Source organism: Zophobas morio, unplaced genomic scaffold (assembly GCF_036711695.1).
Source record: "Zophobas morio isolate AGI-343-1 ecotype UQ-CSIRO unplaced genomic scaffold, CSIRO_AGI_Zmor_V1 ptg000004l, whole genome shotgun sequence".
NCBI classification, from domain to species: Eukaryota; Metazoa; Arthropoda; class Insecta; order Coleoptera; family Tenebrionidae; genus Zophobas; species Zophobas morio.
The window spans coordinates 6,620,774-6,636,037 of record NW_026972109.1 but is presented as its reverse complement, the minus strand read 5'-3'; the positions used below and the strand labels follow the sequence as shown (position 1 = coordinate 6,636,037).

General features: G+C 41.9%; 3 protein-coding genes and 1 long non-coding RNA gene across 4 annotated transcripts; 2 read left to right on the top strand and 2 right to left on the bottom strand.

The window, feature by feature from the left end:
- Window positions 1-67: 67 nt before the first annotated feature.
- LOC135139247 (ATP-binding cassette sub-family G member 8) lies at window positions 68-9,222 on the bottom strand. Its single transcript, XM_064069410.1, has 11 exons — window positions 9,130-9,222; window positions 3,440-3,736; window positions 3,065-3,202; window positions 2,862-3,012; window positions 2,484-2,698; window positions 2,299-2,437; window positions 1,887-2,249; window positions 1,432-1,837; window positions 1,191-1,374; window positions 852-1,140; window positions 68-803 (listed from the first exon to the last, which is right to left on the bottom strand). Exons 2-11 carry the CDS (start codon window positions 3,712-3,714, stop codon window positions 168-170), a joined length of 2,796 nt encoding a protein of 931 aa, XP_063925480.1. The 5' UTR covers window positions 3,715-3,736; window positions 9,130-9,222; the 3' UTR covers window positions 68-167.
- On the top strand, window positions 5,610-6,097 carry LOC135134453 (uncharacterized). The gene is made up of 2 exons (XR_010281314.1): window positions 5,610-5,724; window positions 5,774-6,097. It is a non-coding gene; the product is annotated as an uncharacterized LOC135134453 (long non-coding RNA).
- Window positions 9,223-9,512: 290 nt separating the features above from the next.
- LOC135139254 (ATP-binding cassette sub-family G member 5) lies at window positions 9,513-12,643 on the top strand. Its single transcript, XM_064069422.1, has 8 exons — window positions 9,513-9,597; window positions 9,646-9,954; window positions 10,782-11,199; window positions 11,263-11,479; window positions 11,531-11,742; window positions 11,785-11,923; window positions 11,975-12,160; window positions 12,215-12,643. The coding sequence occupies exons 1-8, from the start codon at window positions 9,544-9,546 to the stop codon at window positions 12,606-12,608; spliced, it is 1,929 nt and encodes a 642-aa protein (XP_063925492.1). The 5' UTR covers window positions 9,513-9,543; the 3' UTR covers window positions 12,609-12,643.
- LOC135139263 (succinyl-CoA:3-ketoacid-coenzyme A transferase, mitochondrial) lies at window positions 12,611-15,203 on the bottom strand. The gene is made up of 6 exons (XM_064069435.1): window positions 15,040-15,203; window positions 13,712-14,301; window positions 13,378-13,664; window positions 13,115-13,331; window positions 12,992-13,067; window positions 12,611-12,942 (listed from the first exon to the last, which is right to left on the bottom strand). The coding sequence occupies exons 1-6, from the start codon at window positions 15,130-15,132 to the stop codon at window positions 12,634-12,636; spliced, it is 1,572 nt and encodes a 523-aa protein (XP_063925505.1). The 5' UTR covers window positions 15,133-15,203; the 3' UTR covers window positions 12,611-12,633.
- Window positions 15,204-15,264: the final 61 nt, after the last annotated feature.

Genomic DNA, 15,264 nt, shown 5'->3' with positions numbered 1-15,264 from the left:
GTTACCGACACACAGTATTCTTATCTCTTTCGTAGTAAACAAGAAATTGTATTTAAAAAACACCCCATTATATAGAAAAGACGTTTATTTTCGCACGTAGTTCATATAAACCTAGATAAGGTACTAAATACATAAATAACAATAAAAGCTCCTCCCACTCATCGAAGTCACGGTTTATTCGCATCAGTTCTCGCTTTTCTCTTCGGCCTCGTCCGCCGACAACACAAGAAAGCCAAGCACGCAACAACGAAGAAAATCAAATAAAAAACGGCTAAAGCTACCGGAGTATTTCCATAGTTGTGGAATTGCAAGTGTGACGTCACGTATCCGTAGTTCGCCAAAACTTGGGTACCATTTCCTGTCGGACACGGTAACTGCACTATAATGTCTTGATGTTGCACTTGTTTGTTTCTACAGTACATTAAAGCGGAACTACTGGAGATAGCCTCTGGAGATAGTTCGCGACTTAGCAGATATGGCATGGTCCAAGTGGTGGGACTGAGGTACTCCAACCATTTCAGGTAATTAGGTAGATCCCGGAAATGGATTAAGTAACCGGAAGAGACAAAGAAGGCGGTCAGGAAAATGGAGGAAATGGTAGCCGCGGTATCGCGAAGCGGGATCAAGTAGGTGAAGGCTAGGAGGAATTGCTGGAGGGAGATTAGGTAGAGGAGCATGATGCCGATGTAGATGTAGAAGCCTTGGTAGTCGTTGAGACTTTGCATGTAGAGACCCGACATGGAGTAGCTTGGCACTAGATAAATTAACCAGATGAAGAGAGAAGGAGGGAGATTGATGATGCTCTGGAAAAAAATTGTGATTAGGTGGTACTGCTTCTAGCGATAGATTACTTTTAATGTAATGTAAGTCAGTCTGGTGTACAGGCCATCTTTGATGTCTCTATCCACCGTGTTTTTGTTTCTTTGCACTTCCGAAAGTGTTAGAAGGAGAAGGAGTGGCCAAGACATGACGCACATCACACTATAGTGGTACCCGATTCGATCATTTAGGTTGAGTTGAGGGTCGCTGTTGGGGACATCCCAGAATATTGCACCTATGATGAGAGAAAGACTGGCTGCGATGACTATAAGGGTCAACCAAGTGATAAAAGTAGCTGGTTGGGTGTAGATCATAGATTTTCTACAATAGTCGTAATAAAACGAGAATCAAACACGTTTGGTAGTACTTACGTAAACAATACAAACCCTTGCACGAAACAATTCGACGTTCTAACAGTCATCGGAAGGGTTGACGGTGGTCCTGGATCACTCATCGGTTCTTGCTTCTGTCTAAACACTTCAGCCAGTTGTTCTATCCTTTGTGACGATTCAAGCATAGCTTCCGCCGACAGATCATCAAGTGTTACCAAATCAACTACAAAATTACAAATAAACCTATTTCTTCGTCTTTCGTGCTAATCTTCACACTTACGATAATAATCTGACGGGTTTTTGAACGAAGGGCACGGATAATCCACCAAAGCAAAATATGGCAACATATCCCGCCTCCTTCCACTAAACATGGTCCTTCCGGCCGAAATAAGCAAAATCCTTGACAACATCGTAAAAATTTCGTACGTCGGAGGATGCAGCGTCAAGATCACAATCCTACCCAACGCATTCCCCGCACCCCCATTCGCCCACTGCCTCAAATACTCAACCAGAAAGAACGTATCGAAGATATCCATCCCTCTAGTGGGTTGATCCAGCACCACCATATCCGTATCGAGCAGTAAATGACAAGCCACATTCAGTCTTCGTCGTTCTGAAATCGTCATCGCCGCCACTTTCGTGTTCCTCACTTGCTCTAAACCCAAATCCTCGATTAACACATTAATCTACAAAAAAAGAAACAGTGTGTTGTGGTACCGGTGTGAAAGCTCGTACCCTATCCATGGCATCGATTTTCAAGTATCCTAACTTATCGGTGGGTTTCTTGAGATCATAGTGGAACCGCAAGGTTTGTATCACTGTCATGTCTTTACACAAATGAGGGTCACTTTGCACGTACGCCACACGAGAACGCAAAGCGTTCGATTTCACGTTTTGTCCGTTTAGAATGATGTCACCGACGACGGGGGAGGCGGTTCCGGCCACCAAGTCGAGCAGAGCTGTGCCTTCTTCTTCGGACGTTGCCATAATGGCCATGATTTCGCCGCCGCGGATCTCGAACGAGACGTCGTTGAGGAGGAGGTGTTGTTTGGAGGAGAAGCAGGAGGAGGATTTGGGCCAAACGCCAACGCCGCCAACCTGGGGATAACAATATGACGATTTCGTACTATAGCTGTGTACGAAGTACCTGTAGGTGCGGGTAGATGAATGAAGTACCCGGGTCTTCGTCTTGACTTAAATAGTCAGTTCTGATTACCGAAGGACCCCTTCTGGAAGTCGGTACTGATAAATGGCTTTCAGCTTTGGAAACGGGTCGTACCATGTGGCTAAAATTAAATTTAAAGACTTTGAAAGTGGTAATGGACGGCAAACCTGTGGTCCATCAAGTCGTGGTGGTGGCCGAACTCCGCCACGCTGTTTCGTCTCGGGTCTCTCATGTGGGGGTGCGTCGGTATGTGGTACCCCCTTGCGTATTCCGTCGCCAGTAAATTAGCCTCTGATATGCTTTTATTTCGGTTCCATTGTTGGGTGGACGAGCGGATTCCACCTTGTTGCATCGCTGCCAGTGGAATTCCTGGTGGACTTCCCTATGAATCAAAAATATTTTCATCTAGATTATATTTATTTCAACACCTGCCACAATAAATTAGGGTTAATGGTGTGGTTAAGTTAATGTGGCTACACAATGGGTTAAATGAGACGCGTAAACGCCCATTAAGAGCCCGTGGGAAAGAGTTTCAATGGCCCTACCCCTTGGTACGACGGATGGGCATTCTGCATCCGGAAGTCTGGATCCGAACGGTACTTCCTGTTTTGCTTATATTGGTTTGTTGTTTCGTTGTCCGAACTGTCGTAGCCGGAACTGCCGTCTCTGGGGCCGCGGCTTCCGCTTTTAATACCTCTAAACAAATAAAAATTAAAATTGGAAGCTGATCTTTGATTCAACAAAATACCTTGTATGCGGTCTTGTGGAAGCGTTTCTGTGGAAATGTTGAGGGGTTCCTGACCGATTGGAGCCGTTATGGTTTGGAGGGAAAACGCGAGGAAGTCCGAATTTCAAATAAGTGTACATGTTGGAGCCAAGAGCTGATCTAAAATGCCTTCTGGTTAGAACAGAGTTTCAAAAAGAGAACAGAAAAATAGGTTGAGGTCGTATTAGAAATATTGGAGAAATTCCGCGAAATCTTGTTTCTTAAAGACGTCACGGATTAAACAGATTTGGAGGAAATTTCTAATAACGCTTAGAACAAAAAGTGTGATAATTAGCGAAAAAATTAACGGTCCATAAAATTGAATGGGTCTCAACAGTAGTCTAAACTCGTACATACTTTGGTCCATATCTGGGATGGGTCAAAATCGACTGCACAGTTGTATCCCTTAGTTGAAAATTTCCGTACGGTAAAGGACTCTTGTCGGTTGAACCCAAAGCGCTGTCAGTGAAGTCGGAGTTCAGATTTTGCCTGTATATGGACCAAGCGTGGAGATCCTCACTGGTGGTACCGGAAAACACCCTCGAATCTGGATTGGAAGGCACTGAATACTTCCGTTCCATTTCGAAACCTTGCGAGCCACCCCCCTGGGAAGGGGTGCGACTTCGCACCATCGTGGTTCAAATTCCCGTCAGTCTGCAAAAAACCATAAAGGTCATAAACCGGTACTAACCAAGACAACACATTTCAGAGAAATTTACGATCCATGAGATAACAACAAATGACTTCACCTTTACTTTCCCAAGAATTTCCACATCACAGTACTTCGTAAATGTCATACCTTGAGGGAAATGTATCATAAAGTTAATCGTGTGTGATATATGCTTAAATCATTTTGACATTTCTCATGTTCCCTTTAAACGACTTAGTCTTAAGTCTTTAGTTATCTAAGCCCCCTTGACCTTCGCGCAAACAACTACTTCTTATGCACAGCGCCATGTACGGCACGCCCACACAAAGCCCCTGATTGCAATCGCAAAATAATTATTCTGATTAACACAACCGTTGACATAACATCCAAGGTATTCTCTTCCTCACGTAGGAGCACCACCTTCTAGCAGGCCTCCAAGCTCTAAAACAATCAAACCACACTCATCCATGCATGACCATGACTCAAGCCGCTATCACACATGTCCCTTCATTTTCATACAAGCGACAAAAAATGGTCCGGAAAGAGACCGGGACTCCACCTTTCGCATTCTTGCGAAGACCTTGGTCGAGGATGTTGTCTCTTTAGAGTCCGTAACGCATTCGATTACACGGTGCTGCTCCTTAAGTGTGAAGGTCGCATATCCGAGTAAAGTTCAGATGTCCGAGTGGGCGTTACACGTTTTTTGACGTTACTTGCTTATCTGAGCACCCTGTATCATTTTGTTTATGTTTGACTTCAAAAGTATTCGACCGGAGGCTAGCGGCGGTCACTTGAAAGTGGGTTAGACGTTTAGCAAGAATACAAATTGCTCCATGTGTCCGAGCTTCGAAATTTAATCGCATTGTCTCAGAAGCGAGGAATTTGGTCATTTTTAAGCGGTTTGGTATGGTTGGGTGGACCGGGATGAGCAGATGCTGGTGTAATCGATCTGTAATTGGTCGGGGACAAGTAGGACGTGGATTTAACGAGAGAAATTACAAAAGAAATCGAAGTGTGATGGACAATATGAGGAAAGAGCAAAATATTTTAATGAAGCTCGAAGTGAAATTTTTGTTAGAGGCGAGTAATTGGGAAAACGTGATTTTTGGAAAGTTACAAGAATGAGGCTAATCTGTGGAAGAGATTTGCTGCCGCAAAACGACAATGTCGTCAAAAAAAAAAACAACCACACACACTTGAGATCGGTACTTCAATAGTACCTGAGTCAACTACTCTGTAAATCAATTATTTTTTCAGATGTGGACAGACGGAATTCTTTCGGTACTCTTACTCAACCAACAGAACATAAACCTATGGTGCATAACCATACACAGTGCATTTTTTCCACGTATGGTACTCCTCTATTGTTAAGGCGCACATTTTGGATCCTCCTCACGTTTTGTCCCTGAACATCTTATCAACACGTTTTGGTGTCTACTTAGCAAACAGTCGCCGCTTTGCCAACGCACAGTCCATTTTTATCGCCCATTAAGGCCTATCTCCATCGCCGTGTCGTACCCAATTTGCATAAAAATCAGCCCACAAAATAAAAACCATTCATGGAATGCAGTTAACACAAAAACACACATTTACAATGCAAAACAATAAAATGCCACAAAAAACAGTGGCGTGCGTCGGCTCACTAAACCGACTAAACAACAAATATCGTGCAGAGATTATGCAAATAATGCAGGAAGTGTTGCACGCACCGTGTGAATGATTTTTCTCGGATAACTATATTAAGTCAGGTGCGTTAACCCGGAGTCACTTTCGTCGGTTTGAGGGTTTGAGGAGTTATGGTTGGTATCATTGTGTGAGGAGTCAGTGGCCCGTCAGTAACCTCTTCAAGGTTAAGAGTCTGCATTATTAATAGCGAGTGCACAGTAGTACCACACGAAAATTGGGTCGTGTCATATGGCGAACTGCATTTACTGTTGCTAGTGTAATTGCGAAATGGGGAAAAGCTGAACATCCTTCAATGGTGTGATTCATGGTATTGTTATTCCGTATCGGCCTACAGTTAATTATTGTTATTATTAAAGTGATGCTAATGAAGTGGTCATACGCTGACCGGAGGCTGGGTGACGTCACAACAAATTGCCAACCACTTATGAATTATCGATGACAGTTGGCAGCCTTGGTAGCTGATAGGAAATTGCGGAATGGAAACTATTTATCCTTTACTAATTTAATTTGATTTGTGTTTACAGTAATTTACAGTTTGGAACAATGACATGTGTTAAGCTGGAAACGTATTGTAAGAAGTGATATTTTAGAAGGTGTAATTGGAAGCAGATGGTCCACTGTGATGGCTACAATCACTTGATGCTCCCATTTATCATACAAATAAAACACTATTCGCTACAGATGCAGTTCTTGTCCGAAACGTCCTACTTGCTTTTGTAACTTATTTTGCACATCACAACTTACTAAACAATAAAGACTTGTGCAGTTACTCAGTGCTTACAGTATTTCTCACGTAATAGTTTTCTTGTACTGTTGAAAATTCGACTTCTTCGGGTAGTGTCTGGTGTCACTAACACGCTATCGGCGTTCCGCTGTGTTAATCATCGTCATACATTTAATCACTGACAGTTTATGCAGCAAGTAGACAGAACAGAGTCACCAACTGCAAATCACAGCCAACGCCAGTCCAGTTGTTTTTTAACCACACAATGTCCAAACGCCGACTTTAAAAACATCAATCCGCTTGTGTAAAATCACGTTTTGCACGCAGCCGCATCTTTTCGTATTTTATTATTATTATTTTCTTATTTTCCAATAAAGTCGCAGGAGTCCCTGCAGGATCCCGCCGCTGACATTTATGTATTAATCCGGTTACAAAATTTCGCCCGGTACAGTGAACATCTTTGTATAAATCTCCATTAAATCCACTTTATATGATGTGCACAAAGTAATAAAAACGCAACGGTTGGTATCACTGACCGCTGAAGAACTTACTCAGTGAGTCTGCAGATTTAAGAATGTGATTTACCGATAAAGCCGAAGGAACAGTAAGAAGACAGATACAAAAGTAATGACAACCGCTGACACTAAAGCGCCTTTGTTGATTGACAGAAAGAGTAGATAGAGGCGCTCAAGAAACAATAACCTTCAAAGACGTCGGAAGCTCTTTGAAGTAGCGGTACTTTATCGATTTGATACGCGAACCTAGTGAAAAAGTTATTGGATTCTTTAGCTTTCGAAATTATCGACGTTGCGACGTCGAAGTGTGTTAGAAGTACGCATTTTCACATGATTACATTCCTGCTGGTTTAACCTCATTCCTGCTGATAAATATGGAAGAACAAGCGTCTGCTTTACGTTTCTCTGCGTTGTTGAAGATTAGCTTTATCATGGCGTTTTGTCCGGTTTTTGCCTCGGAATGACTTGAAATTCCTGCAGTTTTTAGCAATTTTTAAGTGCGAATTCTCGCAGGGAACGACGTTAAAAATTTCGCAGAACCCACGCTCGTAATTAGCATGACTGAAAAAGACGTTGAACTAACGAGACAGCAGGAAATTCATCGCTAACAGTTTTTTACAGAATTCGTGCACAATTGAATGGTAATTTATTGCAGCACTTAATGTAGATTACCTTTTAATTTCTTGAAATTCCTGCTGATCGCACTATTATGTGCTAAGTAAAAGTAAAAAACTTGTTGCGTTACTTAACACTGGCGATTTACATTTTATATTAGCATTTCCTATTTTGTTCAAGAGAAGAAAGCAGGAAAATTGTTCGGGAACATTTACGGCGGCAAATGTAGCAGGAACGTGCTTGTCGTAACGTAACAATTAAACAAATTACAACTTTACACAATACGACATAAATAAATGTGAAGAATTTAGAAATTTAGTCTAATGAAAAGTCATTGAAGCAAATTTTTGGGTTGGCAATTCTGAATTATTGTCTAACAAATGTACTGAGAAGATGGCAGCTACTGTTGCCAATCTGACAAAAAAATCACAAACTTAGTAGTCGCTTTAGGCTCATAAAAACTAAAAACCGTTTGTTTGTTGATTATGTTAGTTTTGTAGTAGCAAGCGTACTTTCCATTGTATTCATAATCACTTCATTGTAGCATCATAAAACATTACATTAGATATTAGATAGGTATTTGCTCTAACATCAAACTTATCTGACAAGGTAAAGAAACAATAATAAACATGGTATAAAGATGATTATATGATACACCATAAAATGTTAAATATAGAAAAAGAAGATTAAGCAGGAGATTGAGTGAAAGAGCGATAGGTGGAGAAAAAGACCTAAAGAAGAAAAATAAATGGTATTGTGAAAGACGAAGAAAATTCTTAACCAAGAATGACACAGAAGAAAAATGTTATTGCAATATCTAATGGTATGCGACACCTACGAAGATAAATCATGACAAGGATTATACACCTGTTGCGGTGACTCAAAGAAAGTTCGGTTTTAACAATCTGAAAAATTCCCCAAAAAAATACTTACTTGTTGAAAAAATCTGCCTTTATTTATACTCTTTTGCGAATAAATATTTTCGAAATGACCCCTTTCTTCGCATAACTGCTCCTCCGACAAAGTGTAACAGGAAACCCATTGACAACATTTCAAAACATGTTGATTAGAACGTTGCAATAATTAACATAAACCTAATAGTTATTAGTGGCCTTAAGGAAAATCCGTTGTTTGAATTTTAAGTAAAGAAGACCCGTTAACCTGCAAATTTTTTGCCAGTTTGACAAAAATTCGAACAAACAACTTCAGAAAAAGTGTTTTGGGAGTGTCAATGTCCTGAATACCTGAAATTCCTGCTCCTTTATTATATAACTTTGTTTAATTAAATTATTTTTAACTATGTGAGAAAATCGCCCGTTTGTAAAAATTTTCGTGAATAATGAAGATATCAAAGTTAATAAAGTCTCACGCTACTCGTTATCTAATCAACATTTAAATAAGAATTACGAGCTTAATTACGCGTTTAATAAGTTTTAGTGACGATTTTACGCTTCTCGAGTAGTAAATCTTCAATAAAGGTTACGAAATTGAGCGAAAGTCGTCGTAGTAAAAGACATTCCATCAAACTAGATCGATTTATGTAAGGTTTATACTTATTAATTAATTTTGCACACCTAGATTTCATAACATGAATGTAAATGAGAGCGTAATAGTAACCACATCCCACTTTCGAGTTGTGTTTTTGGTTTTTAATCCGGGATGTTGTAGAGGTTACTGCCTTGACGTTACGTTGAAGTCTTATCTCCGAAGCTGTAAGTCCCAACCTTGCAATTACCACGGTTCGTTAATCAAAACAAATTTCACCTTTTTGAAGCAATTATCAGATTTTTTTCTATGGTAAACAAAGAGAAGACACTTAAGCGTAACTGTATCTAATTGCTCAACACCTCGCACTCACCGGTCATAATTTTGGCGGTTTTCGACAAAGCCTTCGTCCTAAACCCCCAAATTGTCTCATCCTCTGCCTCACACTAGCACCTGCATGTCCAAATAACCCCGACTCGAAAATACGCACTGTCCCAGCGAAACCACTGAAGCGGTACTACCGAATGCCGATGTACTCAACAAACTAGGTTTTCTGACGTAAGGAACGTTGCCAACACAACGGAATTTAACCCACCACGTTGTGTCCTCTTCTTCAAAAACCCGAATCAAAATCAACCACAAACCGCCTCTCGCCCGAACCCAAACAACATTAGCACCAATCCACAATTCGACGGCTTTTTGGAGGGGTACCCACACCATCAAACCTTCCTTCCACCTTTCCACCGCAGCCGACACTCAGTCGTTTGCTGGAAGAGATGAGTGCGCCATGATTTCGAGCGACTACGTGTTGGAACTGTCAAATGTTTTCTACTCGGGGCAGGTAGTACCGATTTTTGCGAAAGTACCTTTTCTAGGACGATTGCCGCAGGTGGAGCCGGGCTCCTGCATGCAGAGGCTCATGGGCAGCATCAAGACGGGGGTCATCCTGAAGGATGTGTCGATGACGGTCCACACGGGGGAGGTGATGGCAGTACTGGGTTCGAAAGGGAGCGGCAAAAAGGCGCTGCTCGATGTTATCTCGCGGAGAGTCCAAGGACCCACGAGAGGTCAAATTCTGCTCAACAACCATCCGATGAACCTGAGTTTATTCCAGCAGAGGTGTGGGTACGTCACGCATAAGTGTGACCTTATTCCCGGACTGACGGTGGAGCAGACCCTGTTCTACACCCCCACGAAAGTGAGTGGTTGCGAAAAAGTTAATAATTAGGGACGAAAAGGCGACGAATGTTATTGAGTTGTTTGAAGTCTTAAAGGACACTTACACATGTCTGGTTTTTGCTAGTACTAGCAGCCGAGATTCATTATTTAAAAGACAAATCTGACATATTTAAAGAGTACTTTTTCATCGATTCTTTAAACAAAAACGTACATTAGTTAGTAGGGGAACGTCTGGTCCACTTTTTGGCGGGAAAATTTGAATTCGTACGAAAACGCGGGTTACGGCCCACTTGATTCTGCCTACTCCTGCGCACGAATTCAAATTATCCTGCCAAAAAATGATCTAGAAGCTCCACTACGTAACTATTTAGATTCTGACTGGTTAATATATCGATGTGGCCACTAGCACTCGTAATCATCTACTGAAAAAGTTAAAAACTAAAGACACAGTTATACAGCTGCTCATAGTCAAGTCGAGTAGCTAAAAATTCATTTTTTATTCTCAAGCGTATCTTTTCAATTGTGGTAGTCTGATGTATTTGCTTGACAAACTCGCAAATGTGTAATTATCATTTAACCGCACGATGATTATCAAATTTCCTGTTTGTGCGACATAAAAATAGCTTTAATAAATGTCAATACGTATATTCTTTTTACGAGCCGAAAGTACCGCAAATTTAAAGGTTCAGGGAAGTCTCAAACAAAAATTAGATTGCTTGATATAACTGGTTTTGTCTGTCTCTACGCCCCTGACAGTTATCATAACCTTCGGTTCCTTCATACTTGTTAAATACATAATAAGGTACCACATGGTACTGCATACACCTTAACGGTTCCTTCTTTCAGTTCACCGGCTACTTGAAAAAATCCAAAGTCAAACAAGTCATGGCCGACTTGGCCCTGTCTCAAGTGGCCAACCGCTGCACCGAGAACCTAACTCAAAGCGAGTACCGCCGCCTCATGATCGGCATCCAGCTGATCAAAGACCCGGTTATCCTACTCCTGGACGAGCCCACTTGGGATTTAGACCCCTTAAACACCTACCTGGTCGTGTCTATACTCTCCAACGCGTCGAAAAAATACGGTACGGCCATAATCCTCACAATGGAAAAACCTCGTTCGGATGTCTTTCCATTTTTGGAAAGAGTTCTTTACTTATGTCTCGGCGACGTCGTTTATACCGGAGGGACAAGGCAAATGTTGGAATATTTCAACGCTATCGGATTTCCTTGTCCGCAGCTCGAGAACCCGCTCATGTATTACTGTGAGTTGTGTGACAATAGGTACTTTATTTGCATCACACCGAGTACTAAACTTGCTCTTGCAGTATGTCTGAGTACCGTTGATAGAAGATCGAGAGAACGATTCGTGGAAAGCAACCATCAAATAGCCGCATTGGTGGAAAAGTTTAAAATTGAGGGGAGTGCGTATAGGAAGGGGTCGATTAGTGGACCCAATCATGCGATGGAGGGGACTTTGGGGGGAAAAGTACCCTTGCTGGTGAGTCGGCCGGGGGCGTGGCAAGTGGGGTGGACGCTGTACAGGTGAGCGTGATTGGACTATAAGTTACCCGATTTTACTTTTTTGGGTTTCAGTCGGCTGCTAGTAGGTACTGTCAGTATACAGAAGTATGGACTTTTAAGAATGTTCCTGAGGCTGCTTCTTCTACCTTTGTTTTTCTTTCTGCTGTGGATTTTCTACCGGGATATGAAAATGTATCAACACACTTTCGTCACTCGAAGTGGATTCATACTGAATTGTCTGTGTGGGGCGTACTTTTTTGGAATACTGAACTCGATTTTCTTATGTGAGTTTGACTAAGTTTGGAAAAGCTTGATTTTGGTTTTAGATCCGGCTTTCAGGACGAGGTACTTTCAAGAGTCGCAAGAGGGACTGTATGGTGGTACCTTGTTTCTTATAACTTATAACCTAGTGTCCATACCTTTTTCGTTTGTGTCTATGGTGGCAGCAAGTTCTATTGTTTATCCGTAAGTACTAAAGTGTGTTAATAAATATTAATAGTAGTAGTACTTTTGCAGATTAGTCGGAAGTTTTGACGAACCTTTGCAGTACCTTTATTTCGCTTTAGTACTATGGGCTTGCTACATTTTCGCCGAACAACAAACAATGGCCATCTTAATGGTGGTGAAAAGTCGGCTTTCGGCAGCCATATTTAGCATCTACATCACGTGCATCTGCATTACTTTGGGTAGCGGAATTTTAAGGTACCACCGAAAAAAAATTAGAAAGTACGAAAAACTCAATTGTGGTGGTTTTAGATCCATCAAAGGTCTCCAACAATGGCTCTACTACCTCACCTACGCCACTCAAACCCGCTACGCCTCCGCCTTTCTCACTCGCCAAATCTTCTCAATCCCAGAACTCCTAGGGACTCTCCCTTACGACTCCAAACACAACTGCACCAACATGAACCTTATCGAAACCTCAATAACTAACAACCACCTCGGGTACTGCCGCTACTCCAGCGGCCAAGAATTCCTCATCGAGCGGTACTCCAGAGACAAGACTGAAGTCATCTTCAGCGACGGCATCCTCGACTCCGACATGAACATAGGGATTACTTTTGCCTTCGCACTAGGAATGGTAATCTTCAACCTCTTTCTGTACCTAATCCCCCTCCCCGCATTCGTTAAGGCTAAATTTAGAGAATAATGTACAAATATTTAATAAAATGTATTTAAATTTGAGGCATTGTTTTCAAGTTTGGGCACACTTGGAATTTCGCAGCGGTGGATTTTTGCACGTCTTCCACAGTTTGGCCTTCTGCGATTTCCACAAGAGTGAGACCTTGGGAGCGGTCTATGTTGAAGACGCCTTTTTCGGTGATGATCATGTCGACGCATTGTTTACCGGTGAGGGGGAGGTTGCACTTTTCAAGGATTTTGGGGCTGCCGTTTTTGGCTGTGTGTTCCATGCAGACGACGACTTTGGTTCCTGGGGCTGCTACCAAATCCATGGCGCCGCCCATGCCTTTGACAAGTTTTTTCTGGAATAAAGGGTTCGTTAATAGGAAAAGTGTGAAGAACAACACGTACCGGGATCATCCAGTTTGCTAAGTCACCAAACTGGGAGACCTCCATGGCGCCCAACATAGTTAGATCGATGTGGCCCCTACAAACTCTATTAGTACTAAAATTGAAGAGTTGAGGTAACTTTACCCTCTGATCATTGCAAAACTATCATCACTACCAAAGTAGGAAGCTCCGGGTACCACCGTCACCGTTTCTTTACCAGCGTTGATAAGATCAGGGTCTACGTTTTTAGGTGTGGGGAATGGCCCCAGTCCCAGAATACCGTTTTCGGATTGCAGGAGCACCTCCATATCGTTTGGTATGTAATTGGAGGCCAACATAGGCATACCAATACCAAGGTTCGCTGAAACCTCCACATGAATTGAATTCAGCACTCGGGTACTACTTACCATACATCCCATCTTTAAATTCTAAGGCGGCCCTTCTGATTATTTTTTCTCTAACTAGAGCAGCCGCTGATTTCTTCACTGGTTCCTTATCACCCTCTTCCTTGCTAACGCAAAGTCGTTCTATCCTCTTTAAGTACTTTTCCCCCTTCACAATCCTGTCTACGAAAATCCCTGGAAGGTGCACCTCGTCGGGCTTTATATCCCCAACTTCCACAATCTCCTCGACTTCCGCGATGGTAATTTTTGCCGCTTTGGCCATCGCGGGGTTAAAATTCCGCGCAGACTTACTAAAAATCTAAATTTACTCTATCCAGACACTAGTTAAACAACTAACTTAAAAATCAAGTTTCCGTAAGGATCGGCCTTCCAAGCCTTCACCAAAGCAAAATCCCCCGTTATTGCCTCCTCCATGATGTAGTCAATCCCGTTGAACTTCCTGGCCTCCCTTGCTGGACTCGGTATTTTCACTTTCCCATCCCCTCCGTACGCAATCGGGGCTCCTCCTTCATGCACCAAAGTACCGAAGGCCGTGGGAGTGAAAAAGGCAGGGACCCCGGCACCTCCAGCTCTTATGCGTTCCGCCAGAGTCCCTTGAGGGGTTAACTCCAATTCGAGTTCACCGGATAAGTACTGACGTTCGAACTCCGCGTTTTCCCCCACGTAGGACGATATCATTCTTTTGATTTTCCGTTTTTGGAGGAGGAGGCCTAACCCGAAATCGTCCACTCCAGCGTTGTTGGAGACCACTGTCAAGTTTTTGGCGGGGTGTTGGATAAGGGCGGTGATGAGGTTCTCGGGGATGCCGCAGAGGCCGAAACCCCCAACCAGGAGTTTGGAACCATCTTGGATGTCCTTGATGGTTTCGTTGACGTCTTGGTAGATTTTAGAGCGGCGGGATTTTGTGGAAAATTGGCAGGTTATGACCTGGAAGATGGATTTGTGTCACCTAATTTTGAACATTAATATGAAAGTCAGGGTGTCGCTAATCAGAGCATGCTAATCAGAGTCATCTGTGAATCAAAATGTTTTCAGTCTCTTGGTTGCGCGAAAACAAAATCTGCCAAAAATATCTTATTTAAAAATAAATATTTCAAGAACTAAGCTTGGGTTGTGTGATATTATTTATTACAATTGTGACGTTTTTGATAAAATAATCTCCACATTTAGGAATGATTTAACTGATATAAGTAAAACCTTGCGAATTAATTAAATCGTAAGATTAACATTTACTGCGAAAATAAGGTTGTTTGTAAACAATATTATGCAAGGAATAGGCGATCTATTAATACCTGCCCGTATTTACATTAGAAAATGCTTCATCACTGTGTTATTTTTGTTACTTTCGTTTTTCGTTCAAAATTATATTTTATGGAAAATTAGTAAATATGGATGTCCGATAATCAAAAATTTGTCATCTCTTTAGATATGAGGCAATCCTGTCGTCAGATAACATTGTATAATTGTAGCCATTTTAATTGATACGGATTGCGCCACAGATAAGACCCATCACATTAAGCATAACAATTCCGAAAATTCTAAGGTTAAGCGTTTAGTGCGTAGAAGTACCTGACGATTGTATGAAAATGAACTTTCTAACTTTATTAGAAATTCGTTTCGCTCACAATCCTAACCTTTAACGTAGCAGGAAATTATTCTTCTTACCTTGCACAATTTTTTCGGAGATAAATCGCCCGTTTCTTTACATAACACACTCCCTCCACGTCGACCCAGCGTAAAATAAACCACGTTCAACATTTCGTCGACTTTCAAACGGTACGCCGCGCACTGCCGACACACATCTGTTTGAAATGTTATAGCGCGATTCCATTATTATTCGTTCCACAAGGTTATCATGTTTTTCTGTTTTCTTTTATTATCGTGTTATCG